The 17,880-nt window shown below is 43.3% G+C and overlaps 1 protein-coding gene across 1 annotated transcript; it reads left to right on the forward strand.

Annotated features, from left to right (window-relative positions):
- Positions 1-15,345: 15,345 nt before the first annotated feature.
- On the forward strand, positions 15,346-17,813 carry trim35-14 (tripartite motif containing 35-14; the record flags this gene model as incomplete). Its single annotated transcript, XM_083691875.1, has 6 exons — positions 15,346-15,741; positions 16,225-16,320; positions 16,409-16,639; positions 16,869-16,891; positions 16,983-17,110; positions 17,281-17,813. 6 exons carry the CDS (start codon positions 15,346-15,348, stop codon positions 17,811-17,813), a joined length of 1,407 nt encoding a protein of 468 aa, XP_083548001.1.
- Between the last annotated feature and the right edge of the window lie 67 nt (positions 17,814-17,880).

The raw sequence follows: 17,880 nt of genomic DNA on the forward strand, positions 1-17,880 counted from the left end.
GAGTGTGTGTGTGTGTGTGTGTGTGTGTGTGTGTGTGCGTGTGTGTGCGTGTGTGTGGGCGTGTGTGTGTGTGTGCATGTGTGTGTGCGTGTGTGTGCGTGTGCGTGTGTGCGTGCGTGCGTGCGTGCGTGCGTGCGTGTGTGTGTGTGTGTGTGTTTTTTCTTTTTTGTGGTGCTGAGAGGGCGTGCTGAAAGCTTGGTTTCCTGACTCGTGATCAGGAGCTCATTACCACAAGGTCACTCCAGGGACGCCCCGCTTGGCAGGGGAGCAGCACTCAGAGAGACAGAGAGACAGAGAGAGACAGGGAGAAAGAGGGGAGGAGAGAGTGAGAGAGAGAAATAGAGAGAGAGAGAGAGAGACAGAGAGAGAGAGAGAGAGAGAGAGAAAGAGAGGCAGGAGGGCACTTAGAGCCAGAAACGGAGAGCTGGGGAGTCACTCTAGGGGACAATGAGAGAGATGGAGAGCGGCTGGGGTGGGGTGGGTAACTTGGGCTACTGGGTTGGGGTGAGCTACAGTGAGCCGCAGATGGAGCAGACATGATAGCCCTAGTCATCAGACAGTTATATAAAACCCTGCGCTGAGCACAGCAGTCAATATATTACAGAAAGATAGGAGTTTTGACTGTTTAGAAGATGTTGCCCAATACAACCATAGTGTCCTATACTGCAACTGTGTGAGAATGTCTCCATGTTGACTTTGTGGAGTCATTTCAGCTCTGATTTGCGCTGGGATCCTCTTATACAAGTGCTGGAACAAGTGTTGGGATAATCACGTTGAATGTGAAGCAGATGGCTGTAGATGACCTTATAGCAAGCATGGGCCCCTTTTTTGCAGCTGGCTCGGACCGGTTTGACAGATTACGGCACAGTGAATCAATAACCTGTGCCATTAGCACTGTCCATAGTCCATGTACCAAACTGCTGTCACACTAATGCCGCTTCCATCACACACTGGAAGACGGCATTGGATTTCATAGCGCTGCCTTGGCTCAGCTTGGGCTATTAAGGGGTTTGTAAGTTTGATCTATCCACGCATGCTAGTCTGGTCTTTCAAGTGATCAAATCTGTCCCTGCAAATTGCCTTTCACTATTTCAAGAGGAAAAGTTCTAGATAGAGTAAAAAAAACATTTTAGAACAGCCACCATTTTGATGGGAGTGCAACAAGGACATATACTGTGTGTTTGTGCTGTATTGCCATTATCAGTCAAATACAAATGACAGGCATGGGGTTCAGGGGAAAATAAGCCAATATATTGATGACAATCTTAAACCACAATGTCCACTTTAGATACCAATATATTTTCAACAGGAAACATCAATCTGGGATATGGCACGGGTAATGGTCGCTCTTCAGCATGAGTCATGTTCCCAAGTGGTGATATGCCACTCCACCTTTCCCTTCTCATATTCCTCTCATTAATAATGAACGGCAGCCATTTGCCTCCCATCCCTCCCCTAAGTGTGTAATGTGCCTTAGCATGACCCTCCACGGATGTGAATCTCACCAACCTATTGAATGAGAAATGAGAAGCTATGAAAAGACATACGGTAGGTGCCTGATTGCCCTCTATCCTGAGCTAAAGTGTGGATTTGCTATCGTACAGGCACTTTAAAAAAAAAAATCGCACATAGACGACATTGAAAATTGACCTTTCCATCGACTCCAGTTTTCTCCTCATTATTTTTTTCATCAGTGTAAACTGGCTGTTGTCCCCTTGAACCTAGCAGAAGACTGACTGATGCTGCTGTTAACCTGAACTCACCCCATCTCTACTATGGCCAGAGGCAGTCCCATAGGACTGTGTGTGTGTGTGTGTGTGTGTGTGTGTGTGTGTGTGTGTGTGTGTGTGTGTGTGTGTGCGTGCATGCGTGCGTGCGTGCATGGGTGTGTGCGTGCGTGCGTGCGTGCGTGCGTGCGTGCGTGCGTGCGTGCGTGCGTGCCTGTCTGCCTGGGTTTGTGTTTGCGTCTGTCTGGCTGTCTATGTGTCTGTGTGTGTCTGTATCAGTATGTGTCTGTGCAGCGTCTGATGAAACCAAATGAAATCTCCCTTTAGCACCACTCTCTATGACATATGGAACACCTACCAACCCGAGGCACAGAGACAGCCTGCCGCTCCGTCCTTTACAGACACAAATACATTCGCTGGGGGGAAATTGCTAAACTGAGGGCAATGGCATCAGGAAACAGGGATGTCTCTCAAAAGGGGGGGGGGGGGGGGGGGGGGCAATGCAAGAGAGGGAAGGGTGAAATTTTTTCTTTCTTGCAAATGTTCAATTTCTGCCGTGTGTCTGAGTGGAAATTGAGATTGAACTTATTATTGGTTAGAGACGAGTCGGAGCTCTTCTGCCTTGATGGGAGCGGGAGTCCATCAGAGTTGGGAGAGGGGACCATTCAGCCACACAGACCAATCCTGACAGTTAACACGCCTGTCCGCTGAGGAGTGGCTCCACCATGCATCTCAATCAGCCAGGGAGAGAGAGGGGGCAGAGAGGGCAGACTGAAGCTCGTCATCTCCAATGTCACACAGCACAGCATCAATACTCCAACTCTATTCAAATCGAATGCAGAGACAGTTGCAATTCTTCATCTGTAAATGTTGAGTTACTGTATGTGATACATTCCCTGCCAGCAGACGTGTTCACCCTCGTTGAATCCATCAACAGAAAGTACAGCTGAGCCTCGGAGGCTGGGGGGGGGTTGAGGACACAGGTGACTCTCTGTTAGCCACTTTGAAATCCATTACATTATACTTATGAGTCACTTAAGTGACACGACCCTTCGTCCCCTTTGAATCCATTCATTTATCATCTATTGAGCTCAGATGACGTATGCTCTGGTCTTTATAATTGCCTCCAAGACAGTGAAAAGCTGAGAAGATGGTTTAATGAGTGTCTGACAAGGTTATCCAGGAGCTGTGTGACTATGAGTGGATTATATGTCATATGACACAATCAATCTTCACACTATCTGACATGTTGTCAAATACTGTATGTCAAAGATGAGCCCAATATGCAGGGAGACGTATCACTGCAAAACTAATAAGGGCACAATGCAGTATTTTCTTATCGAGATAAAATCCTCTACAAAGCAGTTCAAACTCCAAATGAATTTTATGGCCCTCATTAATTCAACATTAAGTAATGAAAGGAATCCTATTATGCCGATTTAATTTCAGAAGAAGCTCAGTTATATTCATAAATCATGAGCTCTTGGTTGAATATTAATATTAATGTGTCTCTGCCACTGCTAATAAAAGTTGTGAGTTTTTTTACTCGCCCAAGAGCACCCCTATCATCCAAGGAACATTCATTGTTTTATAATATATAATTTCTTTCAGGAGGTATACTTTTTGTTGAATATATCAATACTACTATACTTCTACTATACTTCTTCTACTGCTATTATTACTACTACTAGCATTGTGACTTCCAATAGCCCCTGGTCTTAGCATAGATTAATTTTTCTGATGATGACTGATGGATAGATGATTCACTTACATCGTCATATGTATTAGTTGTAAGTCGCTTTGGATAAAGGCATCTGCTAAATGCCATAAATGTAAATGTAAATGCACTACTACTACTACTACTACTACTACTACTACTCCTACTACTACTACTACTACGACGACTACTACTACTACTACTACTACTACTACTCCTACTACTACTACTACTACTACTACTACTACTACTACTACTACTACTACTGCTACTACTACTGCTGCTGCTACTACTACTACTACTAATACTACTACTACTACTACTACTACTACTACTACTACTGATGCTGCTACTACTACTACTACTACTACTACTACTACTACTACTACTACTACTGCTGCTGCTACTACTACTGCTGCTACTACTACTACTACTACTAATACTACTACTACTAATACTACTACTACTACTACTACTGCTGCTTGCTGCTACTACTACTACTACTACTAATACTACTACTAGGAACTGAGATAGCAGAAAGTAGAAGCAGAGAATGCTCCCCACAGGCGATTGATTCCTGATCCGTGTGGACTCGGGACCTGACAGCTCCTGATGGGATGGCCCCTCTCTCTCCCTCACCCCTTTCTCCCTCATCCCTTTCCACATCTCAGAAAACCACACGAGCCTCCGGAGTGTTTCAGGTTGCAATTGGATGGAAGGAAACTTAATTTAGCACTGACAATTAATCTGCAGCCAAACACCCCTGTCGTGGTCGGCGAAGCGTGACAGCGTCAGCGAAGCAGCCCCAGTGCGATCTGTCTCTCAGCCGACAGTCTCGCCTGGTCTCCATGAGTTTATCCTCCTACATACGCTTTCCCAAAAAACTCATTAATCTTAAATGGCTTATTTCTATGTTCAAGTATGTGTGTGTATATTAATTAATAAGCTTTCAATCCTGTGGTATGGAACAACTATTATTCTCTAGAATATGATGTGTTCAAAAACAAAAATGCAGGAAAACAAAGCTAATTTGTCATTGCTATGATGCTGATTTGCTTTTTGGCACTCCAGGAATGTTTGCAAGGAACTTTAAAAATGGCTGATAAAGTACACAAACATGAATGACTACTTAAGCAAGCACTGGACAACAGGAGCGATGGGGAGAGAGTGCAGTATTCTGACTCATGCTGATCATTGAAATCTATACCCTGAGGTGACGAAAAACTCCCTGCGATAGGATTTGAGTCTAACCACGTACTGTGTACCATCTTCTAGACTTTACTTGATCTAGCTTGAGACTGTCAACCGGCTCCATGCTCTGTCGTTTTTTAATTAATGGGATTCTATACGTGGTTATGAAAGTGACAAAAAAGTGTTTTTCCTCTCAAAATACATGAAATATTAAAAGCAAGAAGCATCACTTTGACTCATATGAGTTGTTAAGATTATGGATGCTCTTTCCCCCCCCTGCTGCTTTGAAACAATTGAATAAACAAACATTCTTCTGCATTATGCTGCACCTAAATCACAACCTCTCTCTCTCTCTCTCTCTCTCTCTCTCTCTCTCTCTCTCTCTCTCTCTCTCTCAAAGCACTAGACAAGGTGTAAAAGATTAGTCCAGACCAGCAGGATATAATACTTCTCCTTGTCACATTCATCATAACTGAATGATAGTAAGATTGGCATTGTACATTGTGACTAATGTCTGATGTCTGTACCTTCAGCGTCTTTTGGTTCTTATTGGCCTACCATATGCCCTACGCTAGCCTGCTGCAGAAGAAGAAGCACAGGTAGTGAGCGTGTGATGAGCAATAAAGGGCTCCCAGTCATCTGCACAATACCCTCAAATCCACTTTCCATCCTGGCAGCCGTCTGAACAATGAGATTAGTGGCAGTCAGGATAAACAGGGAAGGAATGGTAGAGAGATGCCTGACTAGGAATGCCATCCATGATGGAAGCTTAACCCTCGGGTAGCATCTCCCATTTCTCTCACTGATTGGTGTGCGCTTTGTCAGAAATATCTGTTGCTCCAAGGTTTGGCTGTTTGCTCTGAAGTAGGGGTCTTTCATCTGGCTGTGACCAGACAATGAACCCCCTCTTCAGGCCGCCTGAGGACAACAATCTGTAAAAATCTGATGTTGTTAGCTTTTGTGTTTCTTAAGATGAATAAATTCATGTTCGGGAGCTCAGACATGACCCCCTCCACCCCCGAGAAATACATATTCAAAGGTGATAACAAACCAAACACAGCCCTAACGCTAACCCTTTAAATCAGAGGGGGAATGAAGGGATGATGTCTTTGTTTCTTAGGCCTGCACAGTGAGACAGTTAAGTGTTTTTGATTGGCAAGAGGGCCCAGACCCTCATTTCTCTACTCCGTGGCTTTTCTCCAAGTCAACAGTGCGTGTAAACACATCAACTTAGTGGGGGCTGCCTCTGCCGCTCACAGGTGCTCACTGTCAATCCAGCTAGCAGGAAAAGTAAATACAAATCCATAGCATTGACACAGAGTGAAGAGCCCTGCTAATCCGTAATCAGTATTCTTCCTCAACTAGCAGGTGTTTGCATACTGTGGCTGTTTTACTGTTACAGAGGTAATTAGTATGAATGGAGATAGGGTTTACTCCAGGAGAGGCTGATGAAGGCAGAAATCGGAGGACGGGCTCATTGTCATGCATGGAATGGAATGAGGAATGGTACCAAACTGTCCGATTTCTACCACCACCAGCCTCCACTGGTTTAGACAGTGGTGTCATCAGTGTAAGTATTAAAGGGTGTCAGACAGCCAGTGTGACTCAGCCAACAACATCTATAGCACAAGATCATGATGGGAGCAAAGTCATTATCTGTTATGTACTGTTTTGGCCTATGTGTACGGTACTGTAGATCCTGCTAGTTAAGAAAGAAGGAATGTTTTAAAATAGCTTGGAACACCAGAGAGGGTGACATAATCACTAACCTAACAGCACTGCTTTCCGAATAATCCCACATAATCCAGTGTAATTATAGACAATGAAAAGTGAACTCTCTTTAAACACAACTTTGATCAAAATATTCAGAGCTTATTTCGATGAACATGCATTATTAATGAAACTATTTTCGCCACTTTAAAGTTGAATACCATGATGTGCGTTAGATGTGAATTCATTTCCAGGGCAATATTAAGTTTGACATTCTAATTGATGAAGAGACAATGCGTAAAGATTACCCCTTTATTGTTGAATAAAGGCAGATTTAACTTAATCCCTTGTTTGATGAGAGGGGATAAAAGTGCAGCTTTACTTCATTTCCATCGAAACCTCTCTCAGACCAGAACATAACTGGTGTTAATGATATAGTGCAAATGCAGGCTTGAGCTTGATAGGTCCCTCTCAAATCAAATTAGGAGCCTCACAAGGAATCATCTGTATTTCAATATGGTGTTGTTTGAATTACACTCTGTTAGTGTCCAGGACAGAGCTTTGTAAAAGTCAATTTGAGATCGCCAGAAAGCCAGACAAGACAGAGCAACCTTCCAATCTCATTGACGTGTGTATTAGTGTGTCTGTGTGTTGGCATACAGATGAGTGTGTGCCTGGAGCTGAATGCTCTGTGGTTCTTCTCTAATGAGGTCGAGAGGAGCCTTGGTTCCGGGCAGGTGAGCCCAGGCCCCATTGACCTTTACACCCTACGGTCATCCGTCATGAAGCCCTGACTGACTGCAAACAAGCCGCCCCAAAACCTACCGGACGTGCTAAATCAAACCCTCCAGCCGACAGCAGGGCCTATCAGAGAGAGCTGGTGCAGAGAGGGAGAGGGAGGTCAGCCAGAGATAGACAGTCAATCCTGGGAGTGTGGCAGCTCCCTCTCTCTCTCTCTCTCCCTCTCTCTCTCCCTCTCTCTCTATCTCTCTCTCTCTCTCTCTCTCTCTCTCTCTCTCTGAAGGCACATGGAGACCAGAGAGATTGCGTAACTGTTGTGATGATCCTATCACCTCCCCCTGCTCCACTGTGAATAGGATCATCTAGAGCTGCCTGCCTCAAAGCAGCAGAATATCCACTTTTTTAATATGTTTTTAGGGCATTTCTGCTTTATTGGGATACAGTAGCAATTGACAGGAAGGATGGGAGAGACAGGAGGGATGACATGCAAGACATGTCGAGGGTCGGAATCAAACCAGGAACCTTGCAATTATTTGGTATGCGCATTAGTGTGCTACGCCCCGGAATATCCACTTTTACTGTTTATAAGAGAAGATTAAAATGGTGTGGTTATCTGTGTGTCCATTACATGTTTATCTTTCGCTCTCTCTGGCATCGCATTAGAAAAATAAAAACATTCATTCCTTTCGGCTAATGGATACGGTTTTCATATTACCTTGAATGGAGGAATTCATTTAAAAACTTGAGTTGCCTCTTTACGGGGCTGCTTTGAAAGGTTGTAAAATATACGGTTCGGGTCAATCTCTATAATCAATATCCATAACAGCATGTTTATGGCTAAAAGCACAGTCAAACACTCGATAAAGCATGACCTTCACTAGGATCATGGAACGAGGAGCGAACACCAACAAAACAATGATATCGGCTCATTTTCCCTGACCCTCTGTGCTGGCCATACATCATTGTTTATCAAAATCGAAACCCTGGCAGTAGAATTGAGCCAGCATGTAGCCTGGCCCTCTCTACCCTGAGATCAATCCCTGATTATAGTGCACACAGCTCCTGCTTTTTAAACACCTCTCTCTCGTCTCTCTGGCCCGGTCCACTCCCGTAACCTCTGCGTCAGTCGATACAGATGGCAGTCAGATTATGGTTATCGTTATCGTGTTGCAAAGGGTAGAGTCAACCCTATTACAATGATGAGGGAGGACGCTGTTGTGTTATGAACATGCGGACATACTCGTAATAGTGACCCGAGGTAATGGTAGTGACACACACACACACACACACACACACACACACACACACGCACACACACACACAGACACACACACACTCCTGCCTCAACCAGCCGTGACAGTCATGGATTGGACCCATCATTACATGGTTGATGGTCGATACTTATGAAAGGAGAGAGAGAGAGAGAGAGAGCGAGAGAAATAGGCTGTACCAGGGATTTAAGACTGGCCTTCTTTCTCTTCTCTCAGTGCCTTTGTCATTCTCTCAAATACAATTACTACCACCCTCAAAAATTCTCATTATACCTTTGCTTTCATCGAATACAGACAGGGTCTCCCTTGAGGAGTTGGTGACTCAGATCTACTTGAGGCGTGGAGCGATAAAAAAAAAAAAAAAAAGAGGCCTTATCAGTTTCTCTCCACTCTCCACTCACTTCTACTTTCATGGACTACTTTCTCTGTGTTTTATAGACACATTAAAACATGGTCAACGCACCAAAATCATTAGGCCTTGGAGTTGACATTTAAAGGGAAGCGTTCTAGGAGTCACTCAGGGACACATCTCCCGCAGTAGAAATGTCAAGCTAATAAGGTACAAAATGCTTGTCATCGGCGCTGCAATTGCGTGCATTCCTCATCCGTATCCCGGCGACGTCACAAGCGGACACTTTTCAGTCTCCGCCTGCGGAGAAGAGAGAGGGGACGGGGTTGCAGCTGTTGTCACGGCATCACGTTGTATTCATCAGTGGGATTTTGGTCGTACGGGATACATTGAGCTAAACACTCATGACTTGTGTTGGAGTCGTGAATGGGTTGGAGCTACGAACGCCTGTCAGTTTTACTGGGTTAGGACACTGGTTCACACAGGTTGCTGTACAGGCCACCTACAGTACCCACATCTCCTTTCCTATTCACATCAACCCACTGATGACTCAAACATCCTCCTTGTTTATGAATGGTACCCACTCCGCTATTTCCTAGCAGAGGTGGTTTGGAACCACTCTCACATGACGAGTTACCTTGCCTGTGGGGTTAGTTCTAAGTATTTCCGGTATTTTTTGGTAGACATACAGTACAAGGGGTCAGTGTTTGAGAGTGGGTGTGTTGCTCTGTCTGAGGGAAAATAGTTTGCCAGTGTAAGAAGCACATCCGTTTGAAAAAACAACCTCCCCAGTGAGATCTCTAATAAAAAAGGAATAAAAGAGTCCACAGTGGCTCTTCTATTGCACAGGGGACAAAAGGGTTGCTGGGACAAAGTGGAGTTATGTGAGTAGTGATGTGATGAAGGATGTAGAGGGAGCTGCTGTGCTGCTGACTACACAGATTAAAGGATTATTTACATTCTCCGTCTCTCGGAAACTGTTCCATTGGAGACAGCTCCAATCCCTTTCCTGTAAAAAGGGTTTTATCAATCAGTGGTCAGGATGAAAATGGGAAGATTCCACACATCAACTCTCACACTCATTGTGATCGCACTGAGCTGTGCAGTCCTAACCTTAACCCTAACCCTAACCCAAGGAATATACATTCATTGTTGGCACTGTAACCATCCCCACTGTCTCCAACAGCCCCCCTAAGGTCATCAATCAACCACATACACACACACACACACACACACACACACACACACACACACACACACACACATACATACACACACACACACACACACACACACACACACGGTCCTCCCAGCGGTGTGTCCCTGACCTCAACCTCCACATATAGACGGATGCGGGGGGCTCGTACAGAGGATTAAATTGCCCCCTACAACAATTTTTATATGCCCAGAGAGCGCAAAGTCAATAAGGGCAGAGCCACGCTCCCAGGGGCAGCACTTAATGTCCGCTATCATGTGCTAGAGGTCATTGCCAACATGGTTGAGGGGTTACAACCATCCATTTTAGCCCTCAAGAGACCCTCCAGCACCCGGGTGGAACATTCCTGCTTTTGGAGAACTACAGGGCGTGCTAGAGGCTTGTGGTAACAGCCCTGCAATAACGCCTGATTCTATTGGTCAAGGTTATGATGATACAGCTGATTCGATGAGATGCGCTAGTGCTGGGCCGGGACAAAAGCATGCACACCCAGGAGTAGGGTTTGGCCTACTCCCTGCCTGACGGGCGGGGTTCGAACCTGGGTCTCCGACGAATGCCAAGAGGACATGGTCAAGGTCTGAGGGCGAAACTTGAGGCTGCTCTATCATCTCCTGGTCTGCCAATGGCGTACCGAGGCTCTGTAGCTCTGTCCCTTGCTCTTCTATAGAGAACCTGGTCATTGGTCAACACACCCCGCAGCCTGTCCGGTTATGCCACAGTGAATTAGACACCTCGCCAGTGACTAACAGGATCTGGCCTGTCCCTACAGGCTATATGACCTACTTGGAGACGGTCAATCTGTGACATTGGTCTGGCACCATGTTTTATACCAGCCTGACGAGATCGCCACTATCATCTAACTAACCGTGTAGTAGTCTGGACCAGCCAATATACAGTCAGTCAAAGCCTGTCACCTGAGACTGGTCTCACATTTCTGTTTTCTACAGGATGAGAGTGTTTCTATTAATGTCCCCATTCACCACTTCAGCATGGCAGAAAAAAATAGATCCATAACATGAAACTCAATTTCAGCAAAAACGATTGTGAAAATTTCCCTGACATCTGAGCAGTTTCCTCCCTTGCCTCTATACCATTTTGCTATCACAGGGGGGAAAAAATGAAGAAAAAAAAACTAATAAAGATTTGAGTCATCGCTGAGCACAAATTCATCTCCCAGAAACAACCTTGTAATCACTCTCTCTTCCTCAGCTGGAGTTTAAAGGAAAAGCTCGGAGAAAAATGGAATTAGATTGCGGAAAGCGAGCTGGGTGTGCTGTATTGCACTGTCCTGTCAGGTCTGGGTTATTGAATTGATGTCGCTGGTCTAAACTCCATTGGAAGGAGTGCTGGTGTGTGAGGCCCAATAACTGGTGGTGTGTGAGCCCCGTGAATCCTGGGGATCTGGGCAGAGGCCTGGCGTCCTTCCAGAGCCTCAAGGAGGAGTCTGAGTCCGGGGCTTTTCACCAGGCAGCCACTCCAAATAAGATCGACCTCACCTCTTATACCCCTGCGAGCCAAAGTGGTGTGTGTGTGTGTGTGTGTGTGTGCGCGCGCGCGTGCGTGCGTGCATGTGTGCGTGTTCAAATGTGTGTGTATCTGTCTTCAAGTTATCAAGACACATTTGGCCTCTGAGAGCCCATCTTAAATGGCTTCTGGGGAAACTATTCCAAACAGCTTTTTTCTTTTTCATTTTTCTTTTCTTTTTTTTGCCTTTGGCTTCACAGTGTTGCTGCCTGTCTGAGACAGTTCTCTACCGTTACTGAGGGGTAAAAAAATCAATATGATCGAGAAAAAAAATAAATAGGTACTGTAGCTGCCAGTAGTTGTGAACAACCCTGGCCAGTCTGGTGAAATTGTGCATTTAATCCAATTTATATGGAGGCCTCAATTCATGTGTGAAAAGCTGAAATGAAAACATCCTCTGATGAAATAGATGTGCTTGGGGTTTAGACGATGGTGGTCCTCTCTGCTCGGAACGTGAAAGGCATGGAAATGATTTGTGAATAAGTCATAACAATTGTTCTCCGCAGATTAAATATTAATAAGGCGTGACCTATCAATCAGTCAACATGCCGTCCTCTCTTTATTCTTCATCTCTCTGTTGTGGCAATTCCAGTTTTGTCTCAACTTCATATCCTTCACTATTTACTCAAGGACTCTTCTTCATGCTTTTTGTGATGACAGTTATTCAGTAATAATGGCAGTTATTGCTGATATTACTTCTCCAATGTAACACTTGAATAATTCCAGACATACAATATCCATCAACAATGGTGTGTTATCAGCAATGGAGAAGACAGATCCTTGTTGTAACGTTGTACTGTAGGGGTGTTGTGGACATGCAGTACTCAGTTGAAACAGTGTGTGCTGAGACACTGTGTGCAGAGAAGTCCTGGGAGAGGGAGACTGTCTGCCAACACCTGGAGCCCACACTAATCACATCTCTCTCTGTCTCTCTCTCTCTCTCTCTCTCTCTCTCTCTCACACACACACTCACTCTCTCTCTCTCTCTCTCTCTCTCTCTCTCTCTCGCTCTCACTGCACCCAGCTCCCCTCAGAACATAGGCACACTCGTAACAAATGTCCCTCTGTTCACTTGTTACCGTCTACCATAACTCTGCACCACAGCAGAGTAATAGCATATTGATTTTTTTGTCATATGTTAACATCAATAACAAACTATAATATGTACTCTGTAGCCACCCTCATCCATACAGTAGCATGCTCTCCAGAAACTGGGCTAGGGCACGGAGCTTAACATGCCTATAGTGGCATGCCAAGATCAGACCAAGAGGCAGACATTTTGGGGAGAGACACCGGCAGTCGCACTGCCGTCCTCTCACAGGTCCCTCAGGGCAGTGCAACACATACACTCTCTGCTGTCAGAGCGGTGATGGTGGAGTGGTCCTGATGCTCACCATAAGGCACCCGTCATTGAGACAGGCCTGGGTGAGGTGAGTGGATGTACTGTATGTCAACCTGCCCGTGCTTATTAGGACCTGGAGGATTGACAGCTATCCTCAGCCACAATCAGGCTCCTGCCTAGGAGAGCATTGACAGTGTGAGAAATAATTAATAACTCTTCAAGTCGATCGAGTCGGACTGCCTGCCATTCAGACTGAGACAGAGGACAGACAATAACATTTAGAACAACCTGTTGCAATTGCTTGCTAATAAGCTGCAATTATATATATATATATATATATATATATATATATATATATATATATATATATATACATATATACATATATACATATATATATATATATATATATTTTTTTTTAAAGGGACAGGTTTACAGTAAATGGCATGACTACAGCTAAACCCTTTTTAACTCATATTTAAAAAGTGAAATATCGATCCATAACAAAGCATCTTGAGTGTCATTGGGTGATTATGTTGACCATGTCTGTCTGCCAACACACATTTAACCAACACACGTTTTTTTTTACTTTTCTAATATAACAACCATTGCCACTTGCAATGTCTTGATACTTGCTGACATCTAGTGGTGAATAACCTATCTTACAGTGGTTTGATTTGATTATATTTCATACAAAGAGCATAGGATGAATTGCTGTCAGTACTTTAAAGGCTTTTGTTTGTTTTTATTGTCACTCTCTGCAATATTCTGCCTAATAATCATAGACGACAGTTGCCATAATAACATGAGAGGCTATCATATACAGTGCCCTGCGTAAGTAATGGGACAGTGAAGCATTTTTTTTTCTTTCAGCCCTACACTCCAAAACTTTGGATTTGAAATCAAACAATTACTATGAGGTTAAAGATAGAGATTCTCAGATTTTATTTGATGGTATTTGTGTACATATTGGTTTCACCATTCATAAATTACAACACTTTTTAGGCATAGTCCCCCTATTTCAGGTACCCAAAAGTAATGGGACAAATGTCCAAATTAAGCACTCATGTTTAGTATTTGGTGGAAAATCAAATAACTGCCTGAAGTCTGCGACCCATTGATCCCACCAGATGCCAGGGATCTTCTCTGGTGATGCTCTGCCAAGCCTGTACTGCAGCCATATTCAGTTGTTTGATTAAGGTATTTTTGCTTAAAATATTATGATCAGGAAATTAAAATGCATGTTTAATTGGATTTAAATCTGAAGATTGACTTGGCCAGTCAAGACCTTTCCACTTTTTGGGTCATTGTTTTACTGTATGATGTAGTGCCATCCAATGAATTTGGAGGCATTCACTTGCACTCGAGCAGACAACATGTTTCTGTACACTTCAGAATACATTCTGCTGCTGCCGTCAGCAGTTATTATCATCAATTAAGACAAGTTAGCAAGTTCTAGTGGCAGCTATATATGCCCAAACCTAACACCCCATATTTACAAGGTACACCATGTAAATTTTGGGCAGATCCTTTTTTCTCCAATCTTTCCTCTCGCAATCACTCTGGTCTATGATAATATTAATCTTATCTGTCCACAATACCTTTTTTCAGACCTCTGCAGGCTTTTTAGGGACTTTTAGCAAACTGTAACCTGACCATCCTTTTTGAGGATAACTCAAAGTTTGCACCTTGCAGTGATGTATTCTGCGGATGGTAGTCTCTGACTACCTTCTGGAGAGTGTTCATGATCCACAGTTGTTTTCTTAATTATGGTGAGCAATCTTTGGTCATCCACTGTGGAAGTCTTCCTTGGCTTGGATTGCTGAGCTCACCAGTGTGTTTGTTTCTTTTTAATGATGTTCCAAACTGTTGATTTTGGCAAGCCTAAGGTTTTGGCTGTTTCTGATTTTCTTCAGATTTTTCAGACTGTCACTGACACCTCTTTGGTCCTCATGTTGACAAACACTAATAGCAAACTCCAAAGGCAAATCCAAAGCCTAGTACACATTGACGGCTCTCTTATGCCTGCACAAATGATGTGACGGAACACAGCTGACTTACTAGAAACACTTGTCAAGTCAATTGTCCCATTACTTGTGAGTACCCTAAACGAAAGGGACTATACATAAAAAGTGTTGTAATTTCTGAATGCTGAAACCAACATGTACACAAATACCATCAAATAAAAGCTGAGAATTTCTACTTCAACCTCATAGAAATTGTTTGATTTCAAATACAAAAGAAGAAAACATGTTTCACTGTCCCATTACTTACACAGGGAACTCTATGTGGCTTAGCACTGACACATGTCATAGGTAATAAACCTATGCCATGTTGGCACATTCCACAATCACACACACCTTATGACTCTGCCTGGAGGAAGGGTTATAGAGTCGTAGAGTTTATTACCCATGAAAGCAATGACGTCTGGAAACTTCTGATAAAGCTGAGGGGTGGAGTTTCATGTCTATGTCAATGCTGCACAACCTGCACAACCGCTTCAATCAATTTCTAACTAGCAAGGAGGAGCACAGTCAGTACCTGTGTGTGAGAAAGAATGGCCACCAACGTATCTCTCCTGGAGGAGCACCTCTCTTGCCCTGTGTGCTTTGAGATCTTCAGGAATCCTGTGGTCCTCAGGTGCAGCCATAGTTTCTGTGAAGAGTGTCTGCAGAAATACTGGAAAAACATAGACGATGTGGAGTGTCCTGTGTGTAGGAAAGAGTGTTCCACTGAGGAGCCCCAGCTCTGCCTGGCCTTTAAAAGTCTCTGTGAATCCTTACCGAGAGGGAGCAGAAGCATCAGAACCCAGGATATCTGCCAGCAGCATGGAGAGAAACTCAAACTCTTCTGTTTCGATGACAAACAACCAATTTGTGTGGTCTGTTACACGTCCCAAAAACACAAGAGTCATGAATGTGCTCCCATTGATGAGGCTGTGCCTAAAATGAAAGTGAGTGTTTGAAACTATTGTTATAGTTAGTTTTGAATTGATTGATAATTAACCTCACTCTGTAACAGGAAGGGAATGTATAGCATTGATGGACTGTTTAATACATACCCAACTGAGTTTTTTGCATCACAATAACAGTGTTGGTGGTCTTCCTTTTAGCTTCAAATGTTTTCTACTCAATGGGCTGTAAACATTTTCTCCACGGCCCAATTCCCCTTTGAGAGTTTCAGTGGTGATTCTTGTTATGTCTGTTATTTTGCATCAAACAAGGCCAAAATCAATGTATGTAAAGTTTTGACAAGTAATTATGTTATAACCTTTTTCTAGCATTGTGACTGCCTATGGCACCTCGACTGAGCATAGATTACTTTATCTTATGGTGACTGATGGATTGATGATTAACTTACTTAGTCGCTTTGGATAAAGGCGTCTGCTAAATGTCATAAATGAAATTGTAAATGTAATATTTGTTTATCTCCATAGAATAAAATCCAGGCTGCGATCTCCATTTTGAAGATCAAATTACAAAGCATGACCTCAGCTAAGGTGGACCATCATAAGTGGATAGAACATATAAAGGTATCACCACAACAAATGTGTTGTTACACAGAGCACTGGTTGTATATTTAAGCAATGTTAAGTTGAGTTTAATATGTATGTTTTCTAGTGCCAGGCCCAACATGGAGAGGAGCAAATAAAGGCAGATTTTAAGGAACTTCACCGGTTTCTAGAAGAGGAAGAGACTGCTAGGATAGCTGCTCTGAAAAAAGAAGAGAGTAAAAAATGTGCACTGATGACAAAGAGAACAGAGATATTGACCAAGAACATCACAACCCTTTCAAAGGCTATTGGAGTTATCAATAAGGAAATTGAGGTTGACGATGTCACCTTCCTGCAGGTACTTGGGCTTACGGGTCGGTGAGGATTTTTTAAATCAAATTGATGTGAATTGTCAATGGGAAATTCCTAACTGTTTACTCATTATTGATCAACAGTTTCTTCTTCTGTGAGCCAATACTCTATTCAAGGTACAGATGTGGCCAAAGGCTAAAGTCTTGGCTGTTGTGAACCGAAACTCAATATCACCTGATCCCTGACATTATTTTGTCCATGTTCTTTTTTTATAGAACTGCAAGGTTATATTCAGCAGGTGAGTCACATGTTTATATCTAAACACTAAATCCATTTCATCCATTGATAACAGTAATGATTAACAGTACTGATGTTAATTATTACCACAGAGCCGAATGCACAACTCCGGACATAGCAAATGCTAAGACAGTTTCAGGAGCGTTGATTGACATTGCCAAACATGTCGGATCTCTGAAGTTCAAAGTCTGGGAGAAGATGCTTTGCTTTGTTGAATACAGTGAGTAAAGTTCTTACAGTATTTATTAATTTCTTACAAATATTTTCTCTATTATAGCAACTAATTGTAATAAGACTAAGAATAAATATATTATTTTGATAATTCTGTTTAAATCTGTGTCTTGCAATACAGTTTACTATGAATATACAATAACTCTGTCCTTCCATCAGCCCCAGTGACCATGGATCCAAACACAGTGTGCTCAAAGCTCATAATCACTGATGACCTCAATAGCGTGACATATTGTGAGCAGAAGCAGTCTCTCCCAGACAATCTCGAGAGGCTTCATTTGGGAGTGTTGGGGGCGGAGGGCTATAATAAAGGCAGCCATTACTGGGATGTGGAGGTTGGAGATTGTGAAAACTGGACCCTGGGAGTAGCCAAAGGGTCAATTGTGCGCAAAAAGTTAGTCAAAATGGATCCTCAGAGTGGATTGTGGAGCATAAAATACGTTGGTGGGAAATACAGGGCAGGTGTGAAATCAAAGACAAAGATAAATGTTGACGGAAGCCCAAGAGTGATTCGCATCAAGCTGGACTGTGACAAGGGGGAGCTGACATTTTTGGACCGCACCAAGAACATTACTCTGTACACCTTTAAAGAAAAATTCAAGGAAAAGGTGTTTCCATACTTCAACACTAGCAGTCCAAGTGTCTCACTGCACATTTTGGAAAATAAGCCTATCCTTACAAAGACATACTAACTTACTTTTGACTGAGGCATTTTTCCAGGTTCAGTGGAGACAAATATTTGCTACCATTTGCAGTTGC

The sequence above is a fragment of the Argentina silus genome, assembly GCF_951799395.1.
Source record: "Argentina silus genome assembly, chromosome: 20".
Classification (NCBI taxonomy): Eukaryota; Metazoa; Chordata; class Actinopteri; order Argentiniformes; family Argentinidae; genus Argentina; species Argentina silus.